Source organism: Plectropomus leopardus, chromosome 19, assembly GCF_008729295.1.
Source record: "Plectropomus leopardus isolate mb chromosome 19, YSFRI_Pleo_2.0, whole genome shotgun sequence".
Taxonomy (NCBI): domain Eukaryota; kingdom Metazoa; phylum Chordata; class Actinopteri; order Perciformes; family Serranidae; genus Plectropomus; species Plectropomus leopardus.
This window is the reverse complement of record NC_056481.1, coordinates 15,780,567-15,798,677: the sequence shown is the minus strand read 5'-3', so window position 1 is coordinate 15,798,677 and position 18,111 is coordinate 15,780,567. Positions and strand designations below refer to the sequence as shown.

At 38.5% G+C, this 18,111-nt stretch overlaps 2 protein-coding genes across 4 annotated transcripts; one reads left to right on the top strand and one right to left on the bottom strand.

The window, feature by feature from the left end:
• Window positions 1–1,208: 1,208 nt before the first annotated feature.
• On the top strand, window positions 1,209–10,155 carry irf3 (interferon regulatory factor 3). Of its 3 annotated transcripts, none has more exons than XM_042507754.1 (11): window positions 1,209–1,333; window positions 2,960–3,126; window positions 3,204–3,375; window positions 4,647–4,720; window positions 4,824–4,869; window positions 5,421–5,486; window positions 5,609–5,854; window positions 6,071–6,161; window positions 7,469–7,755; window positions 7,856–7,974; window positions 8,458–10,155. In XM_042507754.1, exons 2-11 carry the CDS (start codon window positions 2,962–2,964, stop codon window positions 8,569–8,571), a joined length of 1,380 nt encoding a protein of 459 aa, XP_042363688.1. In that variant the 5' UTR covers window positions 1,209–1,333; window positions 2,960–2,961; the 3' UTR covers window positions 8,572–10,155. The 3 variants fall into 3 exon arrangements, with proteins under 3 accessions (XP_042363688.1, XP_042363689.1, XP_042363690.1); XM_042507755.1 differs by having other exon boundaries at window positions 1,209–1,337; XM_042507756.1 differs by lacking the exon at window positions 8,458–10,155 and having other exon boundaries at window positions 7,856–8,090.
• On the bottom strand, window positions 9,843–17,835 carry LOC121958670 (synembryn-A-like). The gene is given in 14 exon segments (XM_042507753.1): window positions 9,843–10,309; window positions 10,883–11,162; window positions 11,411–11,555; window positions 11,664–11,759; window positions 11,906–12,056; window positions 13,474–13,568; window positions 13,658–13,846; window positions 15,073–15,208; window positions 15,489–16,093; window positions 16,189–16,278; window positions 16,370–16,387; window positions 17,610–17,657; window positions 17,747–17,796; window positions 17,799–17,835. Coding segments are annotated over 14 exon segments (2,079 nt in total). The 3' UTR covers window positions 9,843–10,170.
• Between the last annotated feature and the right edge of the window lie 276 nt (window positions 17,836–18,111).

Sequence of the window (18,111 nt, the reverse complement as noted above, 5' to 3'; positions counted from 1 at the left end):
TTCATTTTTATCATTTTGATGTTTGTGCATACTATGACTTATTTTGAAAACAATCTAATTTTCCATAAAAAAAAGGAAAAAAAAGGCGTGTAAATATTGTACAGTTCTTGATGAAATTCTTTGTCCTTCTGTACATTAACTCTCCTGTATTTGAGAAACAAATAAAATCTGCAAAGAACAAATGGTGTTTCATTTCTCTACAACGTGTGTGTTCTTTTACATCCATCTTTGTGGGGATATTTTGCCGGTCCTTACTTATTCAAAAGACTTTTTTAAGGGTTAAGATGTGGTTTTTGTTCCTTGACTTGGATGTTTGAGCCTCTATGTGCAGTTTGACACCTGAAGTGTTTTTCACATTCATCTCCTGAAGGAGGAAAGTTTCTTCGTGCTCACTTTAAGTCTAGTTTTTTAAAGTTTTGAGATACTAAGTCATTATTTTCAGATAAGTTAATCATTATTTTGAAAAAGTTAATTATTTTGTGACACTAAGTTATCACTTTGCTGAAGTTATTATTTTTCAGTTTTTTTTTATTTTGTGAATCTGGTAATAACTTAAGATGCTAAGTCTTTTTTTTTTTTTTTTTTTTAGATAAGTTATTATTTTCAGAAAAGTTAATTATTTTGAAAAAGCTCATTATTTTGTGACATTAAGTCCTCATTTTGCTAAAGTTTAGGATCATTATCTTTGAAAAAGTTTATCATTATTTTGTTGAACTAAGTAATTATTTTCAGATACTCAGTCATTATTTTGAGGGAGTTTCACATTAAAATGAGTTACATAATTTTTTGTTTTATCACTTTTGCATACATTAACTTCCATACTGTTAACTGCAACCTGGAGGTTAAACATAAAAAATATAAATAAAAAAAGATATATATATATATAATAATAAAAAATAAAACGAGTAAAAATTGAAAATTAACGTGGTAGTGCGAGTGGATATGCTTTAAGGATTTCTAACTAGTTGACTTTTTTCTGTGGGAAAAAAATAGAAAAATTTTAGAAAAAGTATTACTCAAAGCAGAGTTGTGTTTTTTCTCAGTGTGTGTGTGTGTGTGTGTGTGTGTGTGTGTGTGTGTTGTGTGTGTGTGACCCCATCTAGCGGGCCCGGCTGGTATGAAGCTGTCGCTGACGTCATATCTGGAAAACGAAACTGACGATTTGGAGTTTCCCGAGAAAACCTCAACACTTCCGGGCTGCAGTCTGACGGTACTTAAAGAATAAACAGCTGGGGCTGAATCACACACATCAGCTCTTAGTGACAGCGCGAAAACGATCTGCACGTCAACTCGACGCACCTGCAGCGGCTGAAACCTCGCCACGAGCCTACAGGTAGGTAAGCCGTTATTAAAAGAGCTGTCAGCGCTGTTTACACATTTAACGTGAGCTTTATCGCTCTGTTGTAAAGTTGTTTGCAAACGTAAGTCCACAGCTGTTGGTTTACAGCCTTTCTGTCACACAGTCACAGGGAAATGTAGTAACTGGCTACTGCATCTATTGACAGAGGGGGGAAGTAATTATATAACGGCTACTTACTGTATAATATATAGTATAGTATAGCCACATGCTGTAGCATGTTAAATTTCAGAGTTGATGTGGTTGCAACTGAGTATTTCCACTTTTTGATAGTTAACTTTTACTTTAACCCTTTGAAATCCGGACATATTGGCTTGATTTCTTTCACAAATACCAGAAGAAAGCAACTGCAAATGACCCATAAATTCACAAGAAATTAGAAGAAAAAAACCTGAAAATTAGCACAAACAAACAGTTAAACAACAAAAGTAAAAAAAAAAAAAAAAAAAAAAGGAAATGACTTGGGGAAAAAATGCTTGATAGTTATAATAATTCTGTAAAATAATTCTAATATTTATAAATATAATTCTTAAGAAAATTTTCTCTAGCATTTAAGTAAATTTTCTAAATCTACTAAAAGTGATGTTGATCCATGTTTCAAAGGGATAAATGCAACATTACAAAAACAATTACTGTATCTAGTATTAATATTCAACTCTTGAAGGATGTTACTGTGATAATTAGATATTAAATTACCTTTTATTATTCATATAATTTTTTCATTATTGTTTTTATCATACACGTATTTTTGGTATTGCATGTTGAACCACATCTGGCCTCACATTGGCTTGCTTCCTCTTTCTTGCACCTTAGAAATTGCAAATATGAACAGAGTTTCCCAGCTGCACCGTGGCACTGTTGACGTCAGGATATCAATGCTGAGATACTGTGTGTTGCTTAATATATCGTATACCTTTTATAAATGTAATGCAGGTGGGAAAAGAAAAAAGTAATCCTCCATTCTAAAAAAGTACACTATGTCAACATACAGAAGTGATTTTTATATTATTTACTCCTGTTTACTTATACTATTATGTAAAACCTCAGGGAGCTATTTTTATTAATTCATTTTTATATTTAAATTTTTCTGGACAGTATCAGTAGTAACCCTGAAAAAACACTATCAGCCGAACCCTAATCTTTAGGTAGATAAGTTTCACATAGATAAGTTGCTGCAAAAGGCAAAATATTATTGATTCAAGGTAATGTGTATTTTAATTTTTGAAATAAATCAAACAATAATTTGGTGCCAACTCTGCGGTAACTATGACAACCCCTGAGGGGTTTCAGACACCATGTTGAATACCAAGGTTCTTTTTAATATAAACCTATAAATATAGATAAATAATTATGGTTATAAAACATCCAGCTTGGCCCAATGCTTCAATAAAGCAACATTGCTGATTTGGATAGGCTTCAGACTTTTAAATTTAATAAATATTATTAAAAGATCACAAAACTTGTATGAAACTAAAAAGCAACGACAGAATTTTTTAAAATTGTCTTTATTATAGATGATCTGAGAATCAATTTACCAATGATTAGGGATGCCAAATGGAGCAGCGATGATGCTGCTGACATGACACTCTTTCTCCGCCACAGAAATGTCTCATTCTAGACCACTGCTCATCCCGTGGCTGCGGGCCCAGATTGACAGCGAGAGGTATCCCGGTGTCCACTGGACAAACCCGGAGCGAACAGAGTTCTGTGTCCCGTGGAAACATGCTTTAAGACAGGACTCCTCTGACGTTGACATCCTCATCTTTAAGGTAATACACAAAGTCATCATGAATAACATAATATTAAAAAAAAAACTTCCGGCCGTCAACCTGCGTTCTCCCTGCAGGCCTGGGCAGAAGTGAGTGGCAATGGGCGGGCTCACGGGGACTCGTCAGTCTGGAAAAGGAACTTCCGCAGCGCCCTCCGAGCCAAAGGCTTCAAAATGGTCAGCGACAGCAAGAATGATTCTGCTAACCCCCATAAAGTGTTTCACTGGCCGGATGAGCTAGCTTCAGGAGGTGAGGATCTACCAGGGCGTCCGTAGACCACCACCATTTGGTCTTTTATCGCAAGGGCGTAGGTTTGGTTTTAACACTGGGAGGGACACATGAAACGGGGGTCCCCTGCCAGAAATTTCTGAGCATTAAAAACTCAAAGGACAACTTTGGCATTTTCAACATGGACCCTATATTCCCATGTATATGTGTCTGAGAGACTGATGTGAGCAACAGTTTTTTTGAAGCAGCAGACAGCCGTGCAACAGACTGCAATGTAAACAAATAGAGCAACTGAACACTGTCATTGTATCGTAATTAAAGTGGTTATTTTTTCTGCAGACAGGCTCAGATTGTTTTTATGTGTGGCTGAAGTGTCTCTTTACCTTGCGCTTGATGCAGTCTATTTGCTATTTTCTTGTCAAGTGTCTCACAAATCTCAAAAGATGTGACTTGTTGCATGAAGACATGCAGAAATGTAAGTGCGAGTTGGAAAGAGCAGTTTCTCTTCCTGTGAGCTGAGCTGAACAGCCAATCAGAGTAATTTCATTCACCAAATGGCTCCAGGGCCGCTGCCACTAATTCAACATGCTGATTCAGCCGAAAAAAAAAAAGCAGACCAGGGTCAATGAGGACCAAGGAGGGCGGATGGCTGATTATCAGCTTGGTGTGTCACGGCCTTAAGATTTCAGAAAATAGGGTCCAGGTTGAAAAATGCTGATTATCCTTTAATTTCCTGAATTCTGGGGAATTTTTATGCACCAATTTGTGCATTTTCACCATCAATTTATGGTTAACATAGAGGTTCTCTTGCTACTTTCATTTATTGTTTGGCAAATAAACATATTCTTACTATTGAGGGGGATGTGTCCCCTGAGTCCCCCCTGAAATCTACACCTATGCTTTACTGTAGTGGATAGCAGGCATGTTAAAAAAGGACTGTTCCCTCTGATAAATTGTAAAAACAATGTAATGAGATGTGTATGTGACATGTCATTAAAATGACTTGAAAACAACAGAGCAGCTTTTTCCTGATGTGGTCACATATAGCACATATCTGATCACCTCCTTACCTGATTTGGATGATCATTTTACTGTCTAATTTACATACATCCATGTCTGGATTTATTTCTCTGTAGTCGAGATTTATCAAGGTAGTATGCAAATGCAGAGCCTATACCATTTGTAAAGGGGATTAGAGAGGAGATTAAAAGGGTGTTTTTGAGGCGAATAAATGATAAAAAAGATAGCGAGCTGCAGATGTTAACTAAGCTCCTTTGCTTTCGCTCTCAAAGCTAACTCTTCTGCTGGATCCCAGGACCAAGATGACCTCAATTTGCTTGAGGATATCGGCCTTCCAACACCAGAGGTAAGTGCTTGTGGGTAGTAAAATGTAAATGATATGAAATTAAGACACATTATTCAATAGATTTCATGTGGACTCATTAAGATGTGTATCTTTGATATCTTAGAGCCATGCCATCCCATGCTTAGATGACCTTCTCTATCTGCCAGAAGGTAAGGAACTGGAACCCAGTGAATGCATTTTATATCTCTGAAATTTCCTTTACCCTGCTGAAACCTCCTGAGCAAATAGGCTTGATTTCTTGCAAAAACATTGGAAGAAGGCAATGGGCATCTTAAGAGAAAATGACCTAAAAATTAGCACAATAAAAAAGAGTAAAAAGACAATTACTCAAAAATTAGACAAAAAAAAAAAAAAAAAACAAAGAAAAAAAAGAAAATGTAATGGACAATTACTCAAAAATAATAGAATAGAATAATTTGAAATATACAATAATGATAGTTATTTCATTTTTTGAACATTTTTTCCCAAATCTATTAATTTCCTCTACTTACTTAAGTGCTCAGTGCCTTTTTCCCATGTTTTCAAGAGAAAGCTAAACAGTTTGCAGGGTTCAAAGGTTTAAATACTTGTGAAGGCGTCTGAACACAGCACAAAAAAGTAATGTCGATCCAAGTTTCAAAGTGTTAACATTCCCAGAAATGGCTGTTAATTTGGAATCGTATTTATGAATATTTCTTAACTCATGGATATTTGCCAACAGACCCCTCTGCCAACCAGGATATTCTCCAGAAGTGTCTGAAGGGACTGAACATTGGCCCTGAAGCAGGTAGGACTTATCAGCTCTGCTCGTCATTTCCTCCTCACTGCTGCAGTGAGCACAAAACCAGAGTATCCAAGTTACTTTTTTTCCTACAGACAGTTTTTTCAGTTTCTCCAACTTTTCCACAGAGGGCACCGCAGGCTTTGAGCCTCCTCCTGAGCAACAACAGCTCCAAAACGCGATTGTGATTGGTGGACATGCGTTGCCTGGGCAACAGCAGTATCCAGTAACGTTTGAGGGTGCAGTCGGTGAAGCTGGGTTGCCTGAGCAACCGGCACGTCCAATGGAGGGAGCCGTGGGAGGGGCCTGTGATGGGCAGTTGGTGGAGCAGTTCCTTCATACCATCACCAAGACCAGTGATGGAGATACTTTCAGTAAGTTGGATTTCACTGTGAACACGAAAAGGAGACTTTACACAGACACTCAGAAAATATGAGCGTAGAATATCTTCAAAAAGGCCGTTAAAACAGTATGACCTGTCAATGTGAATAATATCAGTCATAATTTGCAGCTTGAATAACAGGTTTTAAACAGAAATATAGCTAATAATTTCCTTTTGTCATACAGTTCTCCTCTTTTTGAATCCACAGAGACTCAGTTCAGGATAACAGTGTACTACAGAGGGGTGAAGGTGTCTGAGCAGCTGGTGGAGAATGAAGTGGGAATCCGCCTAGTTTACAGGTAACATCAAAATAAAGCTTTCATCAAAGGAAACACATCTCACAAATGTTCCCAAGTTAAGTTTAATTAAAAGAATAGTTTAGTGTTTTGGGAAAACATAATTTTGTTACTTGCCAAGAGTTAGTTGAGAAGATTGATACCAGCCCCCAATGTCTGTGAGGTGAATATGTAGCTGGAGGGAGCAGCCATTTAGCTTAGCTTAGCATAACAGAGGAAACAGAGGCAAACAGCTAGCCTGCCTCTGTCCTAAGGTGCAAAATCTGTTTACCATGAAGTTCATTGACTAACACCAGACTAGATGTTTCCCCCTGTTTCCAACATCGACGACCTCGAAGGCTAAAAAATGAAACCAAAGTGCCAAAAATTGCAGTTCCTTGAATGGCCACTTGAGGCTGATTTCAAGAGTGAGTCCATCCTCATAAACCACCATGATAAAATGCCCAACTCTACAGCAGAAATGAACACGTGTACAGCCTACAAACAGTTTTGGTCTCTACAGCTAACTTTTAATAGTCTTGACAACTGTACAGGGATACATTTTTATATAACTCACTCATTTAAATTTAAATAAGGCGTAGAGTTATGCATAATCAAGGGCTAGGTCGATTTAAATGACAGTCAGTGACAGCACAGTCAGTTGTTAAGTCACAGCTACAGTGGTAATGATAGTCAGGTAATGTAACCATGGTGTATCCCCAGATTCATAGCGTATAGGCATAGCCGTAGCTGTCGCTATTTCTGTTTGTTTTCAGTTCATAAAAGCTGTAACACTGTAACATTTTGGTTTGCCTGAAAACTGAAAAATGCTCCAAAGAGTCAGATATTAAGTTTCTCCAAAAGTACATTTTGTTTAATAGCTTTAGGTCTGTTTCTTGCAAGCAAAAATTAGCATTAGCATGAGTTAACCATCACTGTAAATGCAGGTTGCAGATTGGTAGCTAGTGTAAGGGTTAGCTCCACGTTCTTGTCCAAATATGATTGCTTTTGGCTTCAAAAATCCAAGATGGCGACAGTCAAACTTGAGGCTTCGAAATAGGAGTTTACAAAGCAATGGTGTCATGGTGGCTATGTCCTTTGTTTTATACAGTCTCTGGTCTCCAGTCTTTATGCTAAGCTAAGCTAACAAGCTTCTAGCTCTAGCTACGTATTTATCTTACAGATATGAGAGTGGTATCGATCTTATCTAACTCTCGGCGTGAAAGCATATAAGCGTATTTTCCAAAACGTTAATGTTGTCAGGGCTCTGCCGTGCACATAATCGGCCTTTCATCTTAAAATCTACTCACTAAATGTTGTCTTCACAACAGGCCCGAGCTCACTGGGACAGTTTTGGATCACGACTCAGGCCTGTCGGTGGTCTCTCTGCCAAGTCCAGGAGTCATGCTGGATCAAACCCAAGCCAACCTGACCCAACGCATCCTGGACAGGCTGGAGGGTTTGGATGTGGGTGTGTCGGGCCATGTGGTGTATGGACAGCGATGGGGTGAAAGCAGAGCATTTTGGAGCTTCTCCAAGTTTGACAGCAGCAGACAGCCTCAGGAGATTTCTAAACTGCAGCCTCAACCGCTGTACCAGTTCAAGGATTTTGTGCGAGGTCGGTGAAAGGAATAATGTAGCTTTTAGTTCAGCCTGTGAATATGTGCCGTATCGTGCCTGTTGGCTTGATGCAGTGATTTATTGTCCTTTCCCTCCAGGAATATTGGACTTCATTGATGGGAGAGACTGCCCTCCCTGCTCCCTGTTCTTCTGCCTCGGGGAGAAGTGGCCTGACCCAGACAACAGGCCTTGGGAGAAGAAACTCATCACGGTGGAGGTGAGAGCACCTTTGAATTATTAAAGGGCGCAGACAGTGTTGTGCTCTCACAGACCTTAAAGCAGTATTTCAGTTTGGCAGAAAAGGGTTTTTTTTTTTTTAGCTGCACACACCTCTATCAAATTTCATGAGTGATCAAACCCCCTAAATTGCCCACTCAAGGGAGCTGTAGTCAGCGGCACTTTTCAAAAGGCAATTTTGTCTCAGTATTGATTAATAGCAGTGAGAGAACAAAGCCTCAATACCGGTGGTGACAGCGGATCCCTTGGGTGTAAAAGGTTTTTCTGCTCCTGAGTGTCCACAGAGGAGTGCATGCTGAGAAATGATCAGCTTAGACAAAAAGTTGCTTTAGAGACAGCAGCTTGACACGTCTCATTGCGCTGGCTTTCTCGGATTTCACGGCTTCTGTCGAGCTCTAATTTGCCATCTCGCTCTTGTCATTGTTGTCATTGTATCTTTTTTTTCTTTTCTTTTCTGTCTCAGGTGGTCCTGACTTCAATGGAGGTACTGAAGGACATGGCTGTTGTAGGCGGTGCCTCCTCCCTGCAGTCTGTGGAGCTGCAGATGTCCCTCGAAGAGATGATGGAGATGTACTGACACATTCTGCTGTGCAAAAGGAAAGTCCTTGATAACCTTTTGGGTTTCTTAACCTTGACAAAAATGTCTCAGAAATAATTATGTTTACATGAATGTTAAAGTCTCTGAATGTTAAGCTCTGGATTTGCTGATACTGCACAAAGGTGACACTTGTACCACATTTAAACATGAATGTGTGCTTTTAAATCCATTTATACGTCATATTTTAGCATAAAATCACTCTGGTCATAATAAGACTATGACCAGAGTGTTCAAACTGGATCTTTTTTACATGTTTAGTAATATTATTGGTGCTAGTGATTCTGAGAATTAAAACACATTTCTGAGACAGCATGCTGCTTTCTGATGTGAAGAAACTGAGCTACATAATAGATCTGTCTCTGAGTGAGAGGTAAGCAGGAACTCTTTTCAGAGGCCTGTCACTCTTCCTACACTCTGGCCTTGTAAGTAATGTGTTTATGCCGAAATAAACTGATTTTTTAATATAAAACTCATCAGAAATACAATGTTGTGAGTTAGTGCTGGGTGGTATACCGATTTATCCAATATAGCGTTTGTGAAGTTTTCATATGAAATGGATATATCAGATACGGCATACTGCTGCATTGCAGAAAACACTTGCTGCGACTCTTCAATGCAAATGACAGCTGTCATAAAATGAAACAGATGATTTGGCGATCCTTACAGACCAACTCTTGATAGTCAAACAAAAAATGTTTAAGTCAGATCACATTGTATCATGATGTTTCAATCAAAAGTCTAATTAAATCATGGATTTAGAGAATCATGCGTGAACTCCTGACAGTTAAATAAGCCACTCTAAATCTATATATGGGGGGGGGGGGATGCTCCAATATACCATAAAACCACCAGAATCTATAAAATAAAATACAGTGATACAAATTTTAGGTCATACTGCCCAGCACTACTGTGAGTACAGTGAAATGATTATACTGTAAGAATACTTAAAACATCCAGTAAACAAATAATAGTAAAGCCTTGAAGTCAACTGTTTAGCCAAAGCTACAATGTGTAAGTTGATTTAAGAGCGCAGATGTGATCAGAACATCTGTCTCTGATCTTTTATCATATGAGAGAGTTTTAGCACAGTATACACCTGAGCACAATCTAATTCACTTACTGTATGTGCTGAAACACACCAGAGACTCTTTCGGAAAAAAGCAAATACACTGTGCAGATGTTTATTTTGTTTTTGTGTATCAGATGGAGCCTAAATCAAACTGTGTTGAAATGCACATGATATATATACATACAAAATGCCTTCAAGACTTTATTAAAATATTGGATAATATTATCATGTTTTTACTATGAAATCATTTCCTTCTTACTTTATACTCAGTTCAACTTAAACCAGTGTGACCTTGTAGCTGCTCTATATTGTTAGTCTTAATTCAAATAAGAAAAGATAAGAATTAATAATGGAAAAAAAGCTTTTCATATCCTTTTTTGAGTACGCTGACTTTTGTGACTTGTTGCTTCACTTCCGTGCATTTACAACACATACTGCACTGTCAAACTTTAGAAATTACATATTTGAAAAATAAAATCAGCACACTGAATGAATTGATTTGATGTGTTTCAGTTCTTCTCTCCTTCTGCTTCTCTATCGTTATCTGACTCAGACTTCCTCTCCTCAGCGAGGGAGTTTTCTCCCAGTCCTGACATCGGCACCAGTTTACCCTCTGAATCCACTCCCATTGGCTGGATGATGCTGTCTCTGCAAAGCAAATGAGAGTGAAAAACATTTTATTAATTAAAATTGATCTTTTTTGTTCTCATTTAATCCTGGGTTTTCTGTTTGTAGTCCTCTCTTGTGGGCTTTATTTAGGGGGTTTTCCGTTTGTTTTTCCTTGTTTTATATATTCAGTCATATTTAGTTTATACCCTTTTTTGTTATGAAAGTCACACTCCTCATGTGCAATGACTTGTGTTACTTCCTGCCTGTGTCTTTTGTTTTCTGTCACACCTGTCCTCTATCAGTCTTGTTAGACTTTCCCTGCACACCTGCTCAGCGTTGTTTGCTCCACCCTAATGGTCCCCACCACACCCTTGTTAGCCAATCCCTGTGTCTTCCTCCTTTTGCCTGTGCCCATCTACCTCAGCTGTGTCTCGTTCTTGTGATTAGTTGTGTAGTTGTCTTTCCCCCTCTCACAGGGGAAAGTCCTGTGTTTGTTTAAACCATCCACTTTCCCAACCTAAGTCCTTATGCAAAGCTCTTAATACTACTTCCTCCTTCTCTACTCCTAAGTGAGTGAATGCGTCCTGAATGAGTCTTTGTCACTTCACTGACCTGGACAGCTTGTTGAAGAGCATGATGAGCCTCCTGGCCTCCTCCTCCTTCTCCTCCTCTGTCATGCCCTCCATGGGGTCTGGCTGCTCCGCTTCCACCCGCCCTGTCACCGGGTTGATGCGATCTTTGACCTGTCGGTACTCCTCAGTGTCCGAGTCAGAGTCGCTGGAGTACTGGGCGTCAGAGGTGAGGGGCGTGGACACCTGGCCGCCTAGCAGACCCCTGGTGGCCAGCAGGCCTGCTGCGTTACCGTAGCCTGTGTACTTGACAAAACGGCCCACTGGTAGAAGTGAAAGTGATGATCAAAAATTTATATTGGGGAAAAAAACTTAATTTTCGTGTGTTAGCTATGTACACAGAATAGAAAGATTATAATTAGAAAAACTAAACAACATTTTCAACACAACACAAGGAGCCACTGAGACATGGTGTGCAGGCAATCATGGCTTAAAAACCATTTAAGTGTATTTTTAATTTTAGCAAGGAGCCCAAAGTTTCCAAACAGAGCGTGATAATGTTTAGTTGTACCATTTTCCTTGCAGAGGACAAAGATGAGGTCAGCGGCGCAGTGTTTGAGGTCTGTATCCAGGTGAGTCATGAGACGGATCAGACGACTCTTCACTGTGGAGCCCTCCTCTGGCCTGTGTGACGCGTCTCTCAGAGGCGGCAGGATCTAATCACAGGGAGAAATTATGGCTTCACTTGTCTAGTTTCAAAAATAACCCAAATATTGTGAGAGGCAAACCACACTCAGAGGTGTCATGATTTTGGGGGGTTTTACATGTTTCCTGATGTAATGGCGCGTTTCTCTGTGGGCCCGGCAGCTCTCTGTCAGCAGATTAAGGATTGGTGTCAGCTTCTCTTTCATCTTCTCACCCTGAGAGGCAGGAGAAGACAGGGAAGACTCCTTCAGGTTATTCCACTATCAGCTAACAGTCGCACCTTTAAACTCAACATTTTTAGGCACAATATTAAAGCTTGGCCACTTTAACATTTAACTCTGCATATGACTTTCTTCCTCACCGACTCCAGCCGTCTCTCCATGAACAGCACCAGGGTTTGGACACAGTCCATGTTGACCCCCTGGCACTGCTCCGAGTTTGGCTCCAGAGGAACCATCAGCAGCACATCCAGACACTGCAGAGGCAGCGCTGACAGCAGGTTCACTGTGTGACTGAGGGATTGAGATTACAGGAACAGAGAGCCGATAAAAGAGAGCACTCAGTGTTTGGTTCAGTTTAGCATCATGGATCATTGAGTAAATGCAAGAAGCAGTAAAAGAAACATATACAACAAATACATTTTTTGTGTGTGTCACTGTTTTACTACTTCAGATTTAGTTTTTTTTTAAACATTTTCTTTGTGCTGTTACCTTGTCAATTACCTCTTATTTACAATTTGTGTATTTCACTTAGTTGTCCTGTATTGTTACTATAAGCATTTTATCTATTTATTTATTTGTTTATTTATTTTATCTCTACATTTATAGGTTTTATTTTGCCCCTGGTGTTCCCTCACTCATAGTAGCATCTTCGTAAAAAAAGAAATAAATAAATAACATTAATATCCCAGCCCAAATATTAAAACCATTTCTAGCAAGCCTTTGTAATGTCCAATTTTTTTTTAGGATCACTTGAATGCATCACCTGACCTGGTATCTTGCCATTGTCTCATTTAAGGCAGGTGTGTGAAATTAGTCAATGAGGAAGACACTGAAGCGGATTCAGTCTTTAACTGCCGTGTTTTTTGGTCAAATCGGGTTTTATTGTTTGTAAAATCACTGTTTTTTTGTTTGTTTGTTTTTTATGCCCTTAACTTTGTTTACCTCCAATCATCGTTCAGTCAATCAACACCCAGAGAACCAAAGATCATCAGAAACAGTGAGTAACCAAAATACAGGGCATTTGGATAGCTGTGTTCAGTCTCTGTGATTAAAACATAACTGGAAGTCCAGCTCTGAAATTGTTCTGTGAATATTTCTCTAATATTCAATACATATTGCAACTTCTGATCAAACCATTTTAATCTTTATGCTTAAAATAACTGGTTAGATCTTGACCATTTCCAGTTTAAGTCAAACACACTTCCGCTTTAGTGCAGATTCAGATAATTTAGTTGTTTCAACAGCAACAGATATACTGTAGATGGAAATTATGGTGCACTCAGTCATTCCTTGATTTTGCAATGTGGGATTACAGTTGGAGTGAAGTTGGACTTCATAAAACTCCTGATGGAAATCCAGGGTGCATGTACCCACCTCATACATTAAAATGAATTACTTACATTTAATATCTTATGAATAAAAATCTAAATAATAACATTTAAATGTTTCTCTTATTTACATAATTTGTGCCTGTATTGTATATACTGTAAAATTCTACACCATAATACCTTAATCATTCTAAAATTTTATTTTGCCATATATACCAGTAGAGCTCAAAAAAGTGAGAGATTTGATGCAAAAATATGCATGATATTATATTAAAAAAATAACAATGTGACACCAGCATCTTCAAATGCATCTGCTTCCTCATCAGTGATACTGATTGTCACTGCAATTTCCTTCCTATCCAACTTTGATTCATGCTCACCCCTGCAGAGCATCAGTGTCATCAGGAAGTAAACACTTCCTCATCAGGCAGAGGCGAAGGATTGCCACAAGGTGTCGGTAAAGAGCTGCATCATCCTGAGGGAAGAGAAACAAACCTGCTGATCATTTTTCTCATATTTTATCTTGATGGCTGACAGCTTTATCCTGGACTCATAGTCACTGACCTCACTTGGCTCCTGCCTGTGGGAGCTGTATGTGATGTTGAAGAGGATTTTGAGGATTTCTGTGATACACTGAGCAGCGTCCGGTGAGATGGGTGCTGCTGCTGCGTCCAGCACACACTCATACTGGTCCTTCCACTGAACCTCCAGGCAGCTCTCCAGAGCCGCTGTGAGGATGGACACACCTCCCTCCTGGACAAGCAACATAATGAGAGTGAGAGCAGGAAGGAATCCAGTTCAGAGGTGGAAAACATTAATCATTATTAGAATAAACTAAATGTTACATAATAAACAAAAGGAAATACACTTTAGGGGATTGTCATTGTAACAAGAAACTTATATAGTAAATATTTAGTACAGCAACTAGATCTATCACAAGTATTGAGTTATCAACTTATTGAGGTCAAAAAACATTATTTAGGTTATTTACATATATCGAACAATCTCACACAAGTGTTTGAATGTGTGTTTGTTATGAGAATGTCATTTATGTTTTAGCCAAAATGATGCTGGAATAAACAGAAGGGTTTCATAGTTTATTCCTTATTAAGGAATGACTCTCTGTATCCCCGTACCAAATATTTAATATTTATTTGAGTGCAATTTTTCCTCAAAAAAGCCCTAACGTCTATTTTAGTTTTGCTGTTGTTTTATTTCATGTCTATTTTGTTTATGTTTATTTGATTAATTTACAAAGCCGACTATCACAAATCACAATTAAAAAAATCATTTAGATATTGTTATATCATTATATGGTTGATCGGGATTTTATCTGTTACCTTAAAGTGATGCTCTTTTCTCATCTAATCCGACAGTTTAACTAGTTTTAAAACTTGCATATGCCCTCTTAGTCATTATATCTACGTTATTATTGATTATTGATCGAATATTGAATCCTGTTAATATTTGTCCAAAGTATACAAATAGTTATTCCTACAATATTGTCACATCCAAGAGGGAATTTGGTTAGAAAAAAAAATAAATGTTCGATTCTGTCTCCTCGGTTTAGCATTGATGACGTGATTTTGAAGAGATTTAAAAATATCAAGATATATATTGTGTATCTTGATGTAGCCAAAAAAAATATTGCAATATAATTTTCAGCCCATATCGCCCAGCCCTAATCACAATATGCCCCAGAGAACTATACAGCATATGACATCCCTCTGTCCTTGGACCCTTACAGCAGATAAAGAAAAACAAAAATCCCTTTAACGCTGGGATTTAACACTTTAATGCATGAATATTCTTAAGACTTATAAGATCATTGCTTTTATATTATCATTACATAATAAAAATGGTATAAAAAAGTCAGAAAGTGACAATAATAATGTTTATTGAGGTTATTTCAGTGACATCATGTCATCAAACAGAACTAATACCATAACAGGCCTAAGAGAAAATATAAGTGACGTTACCTGTTGAAGCTGAGTGCTGAGCTCTCGCCTTAGTGCAGTAATGAGGAACATGAGACGTAGTTCATAGAACTGAACACTGGAGGGCGATGAGCCACTGACACTGGACGACAGGCGCTCTGTGAGGCCACACATGAGCCTGATGGAAAGAAATAACAAGAAGTTAAGCGTCTGGAAACATGTCGATTTGCACAAAAGCCAAATGAAGGTTGTGACAAAGTAGTGTCACGGTGATTAGCCATACATTATTTTGTCTCAGCTGCAGTGGAAATACCCTAAGGTCACATAGGACTGTCTACATTTGACCATAATGTGCAGGAAAAAATGACTAAATGAACATGCAAGTTACAGATCCAGCAGCTGCGTTGAGCAGCAGTTTGGATTGTTTGTGTTTTTGTGTGTCCTGTGAGTGAGCACACCTGAGAGCACTGAACCTCTCCTGCGCCCAGGTGCTGTTGTACACCACATTACACAGCACTTTCATGGCCTCTTTTCTCTGCGCCTCCTCTCCTGAATTCCCCTCGTCCTCCTCTTCCTCCCCCTCTATCTTGCTCTCCCTGCGGTCCCTCCTTCCTCGCTCCAGCATCTTGTGATGGACGCCGCCTCTGTGCATTTCGTTGATGCTGGTCCTGTGGCTGCCGAACCAGCTGAGGCTGTCCAGATCTCTGTCGCTGTTGGCGATGCTGATGTCACTCTTTGCGTCCTCGTCGAAGCACTCTTCGTTTTGGTCACTGGCTTCAACATTGCCTTCGTCGTCCTCAGTGCGAGAACGCAATGCTTTGGCCTGGGCAAGAGAAGCGATGATGTGATCGTAGAATTCACAGTCAGGGTCGCTGGATTCGTCGCTTGCATCGGTTGTGGTCAGCCCGGCTAGTTTGGCCAGTGTCAGGAGAGCGCTGTCTGTCACCAAGGGGCCCAGGACCTTTTTGTCTCTGGAGAGGATCCTCAGAGTGCGTAGAGACACTCTCAACAGACGACATTTAACTCCTGTTCTTATGAACCGCACCAGGACAACAGCTAAATTCTGAAGATGTGAAAATAGACATTTAGATTAAGAACTTATTCAAAGGAACAACGAACAATCCCTCCGGACAAGAAGAAAGTGAGTGTGTGAGGCACCTGTCTGAGGAGGAGGCCTTGATTCTCCTGGTCGTAGTCGTCACAGTCAGAGTCAGAATCAGTGTAATCCCTCACTTTATTCTTCCTGAACTGGTACAACAGAGTAAAGAAGAAATAAAATCAAATACAGTTTATAAAAAAAGGTTTAACTAAGTAAGTCTAAACTGTGGCAGCACTGTACCTCTTCTAATTTTCTTTGCTTCAGGAGGTGGACAGTCAATTCAATGAAGAGTGCAGCAGCAAAGGGAGGAAATATACAATACATATTTGTGTCATCACTGTCAGTATGGGGCAATATATCATCAAGTGTCATATGCAACCATTGGGAGTTCACCCATTTGTTCCTGGCAAAGACTTTACAAAGAGCTTCTCTGTTACTGAGGGACTGACAGACAAAGGGCAGGGTTGACCCCGATGTTATGGATCACATTAGTCAAATAGTTAACTCATTGTTCATCAGTAGGTTGAAAGATGAGTCAGTGTTTGTGAATCTAAAAAAAAATATTTTTATCAGAACATAAAAGTGTGAAAAGGCACTACACTGTGTAAGCTTAAATTAATATAACAATAAACACAATTTAAAAATAATTTAAATACATTTTGAAATCTAATTAAATAAATCAAATAAAAAAAGTAAATTGAATTAAATAGAAAAATGTATATAAGTTCACTCAAATATAATCAAATAAAAAGGTTTAAATTCCAAATTAAATAAAGTAAAAAAAACCAAGCTATATTAAAATGGTTGCAATTGATTTGCTGCAATTAGATGAACAATTAAATTCCTTATAATTAAATTAAACCATAAATTAAACTGAAAACAAATAAAATGTCCTAGTTATTTTTAAATATTGATATTTGTTATTCAATATTTAATTAAATAAAAACTAAACTAAATTGTACATTTAAAAATTAAATATTGAATTCAATCAAATTATTGCATTGAAATAAAAAAAATACATAAAAAATAGGATTAAATTAAAGTTCAACTAAAACACAAGAAACTTGTGCTTCTGAAGCACAGGTTTCTTGTGTTTTATTTGAACTTTAATTTAATCCTATTTTTTATGTATTTTTTTATATATTATAATAAAAGTTAATTGATATCAATACAAATTATCATAAAACAATTAGATTGAAGGGGTTGAATAGATTAATGTGCAGTATGCTGTTATTTAACCGCTCTGCCTGGGCTCAATCTGCCTAAGCATGCTGTGAGAGAGGATCAGGAATAACTGATACAGCACAATTACTAATCACAGACAGACTGTGGAGTGGGGGTGGGGAAGAGTGGATGAGATGGAGGCCTCGGGTGAGGGGGGTTAAACAAAGGTGAGGTTTAAGAAACACAGGAAGTTATGTGATGCGATAGTTAACTTTCTCTCAGTGCATCACGAGTGCATTACCAAAAACAAACTTACTTTCCTTCGGTCCCTCTCCTCTGCATCAAAGAAGAAGCACTGGGCATACTGTAGGAGAGAAACAATGACAAAATAATGGTCTAAGCACCAGTGTATCATCCAAACACAAGTATGTGTCAGCGTCTGTGTGCTGTTACCTTTTTGTTGAACTCCTGCAGCTGCGTCTGTACACCTTTCTCATCCCCTGCTTGATGCACTGGATAATCCCCTCCAGGTCCACGTCCATGCTTCCTGCATATACACACACACACACACACACACACACACACACACACACACACACACACACACACACACACACGGGCGAGGAATAATCATTCAGGCTATAACAAAATTAAAGTTACACAACAGCAATAATGATGAAAATGGTGGGTGACAGAGGTTATGCATGATTAAGCACATAGGTACAAAAGAACACATCATGGCACAGTATATGCTGGGTCTGATATTCACCATGAATGTGGAAATAAAAGCCAATAAATGTGACATTCAAGAGCAAAAA

Bases quoted from the DNA above. Each gene is read 5' to 3' on its own strand.
- irf3 (XM_042507754.1), top strand. From the start codon at position 2,962: ATGTCTCATTCTAGACCACTGCTCATCCCGTGGCTGCGGGCCCAGATT. The intron at 5,487-5,608 runs GTAGGACTTATC...ACTTTTCCACAG, and splicing joins GAACATTGGCCCTGAAGCAG to AGGGCACCGCAGGCTTTGAG. The intron at 5,855-6,070 runs GTAAGTTGGATT...TTGAATCCACAG, and splicing joins CAGTGATGGAGATACTTTCA to AGACTCAGTTCAGGATAACA.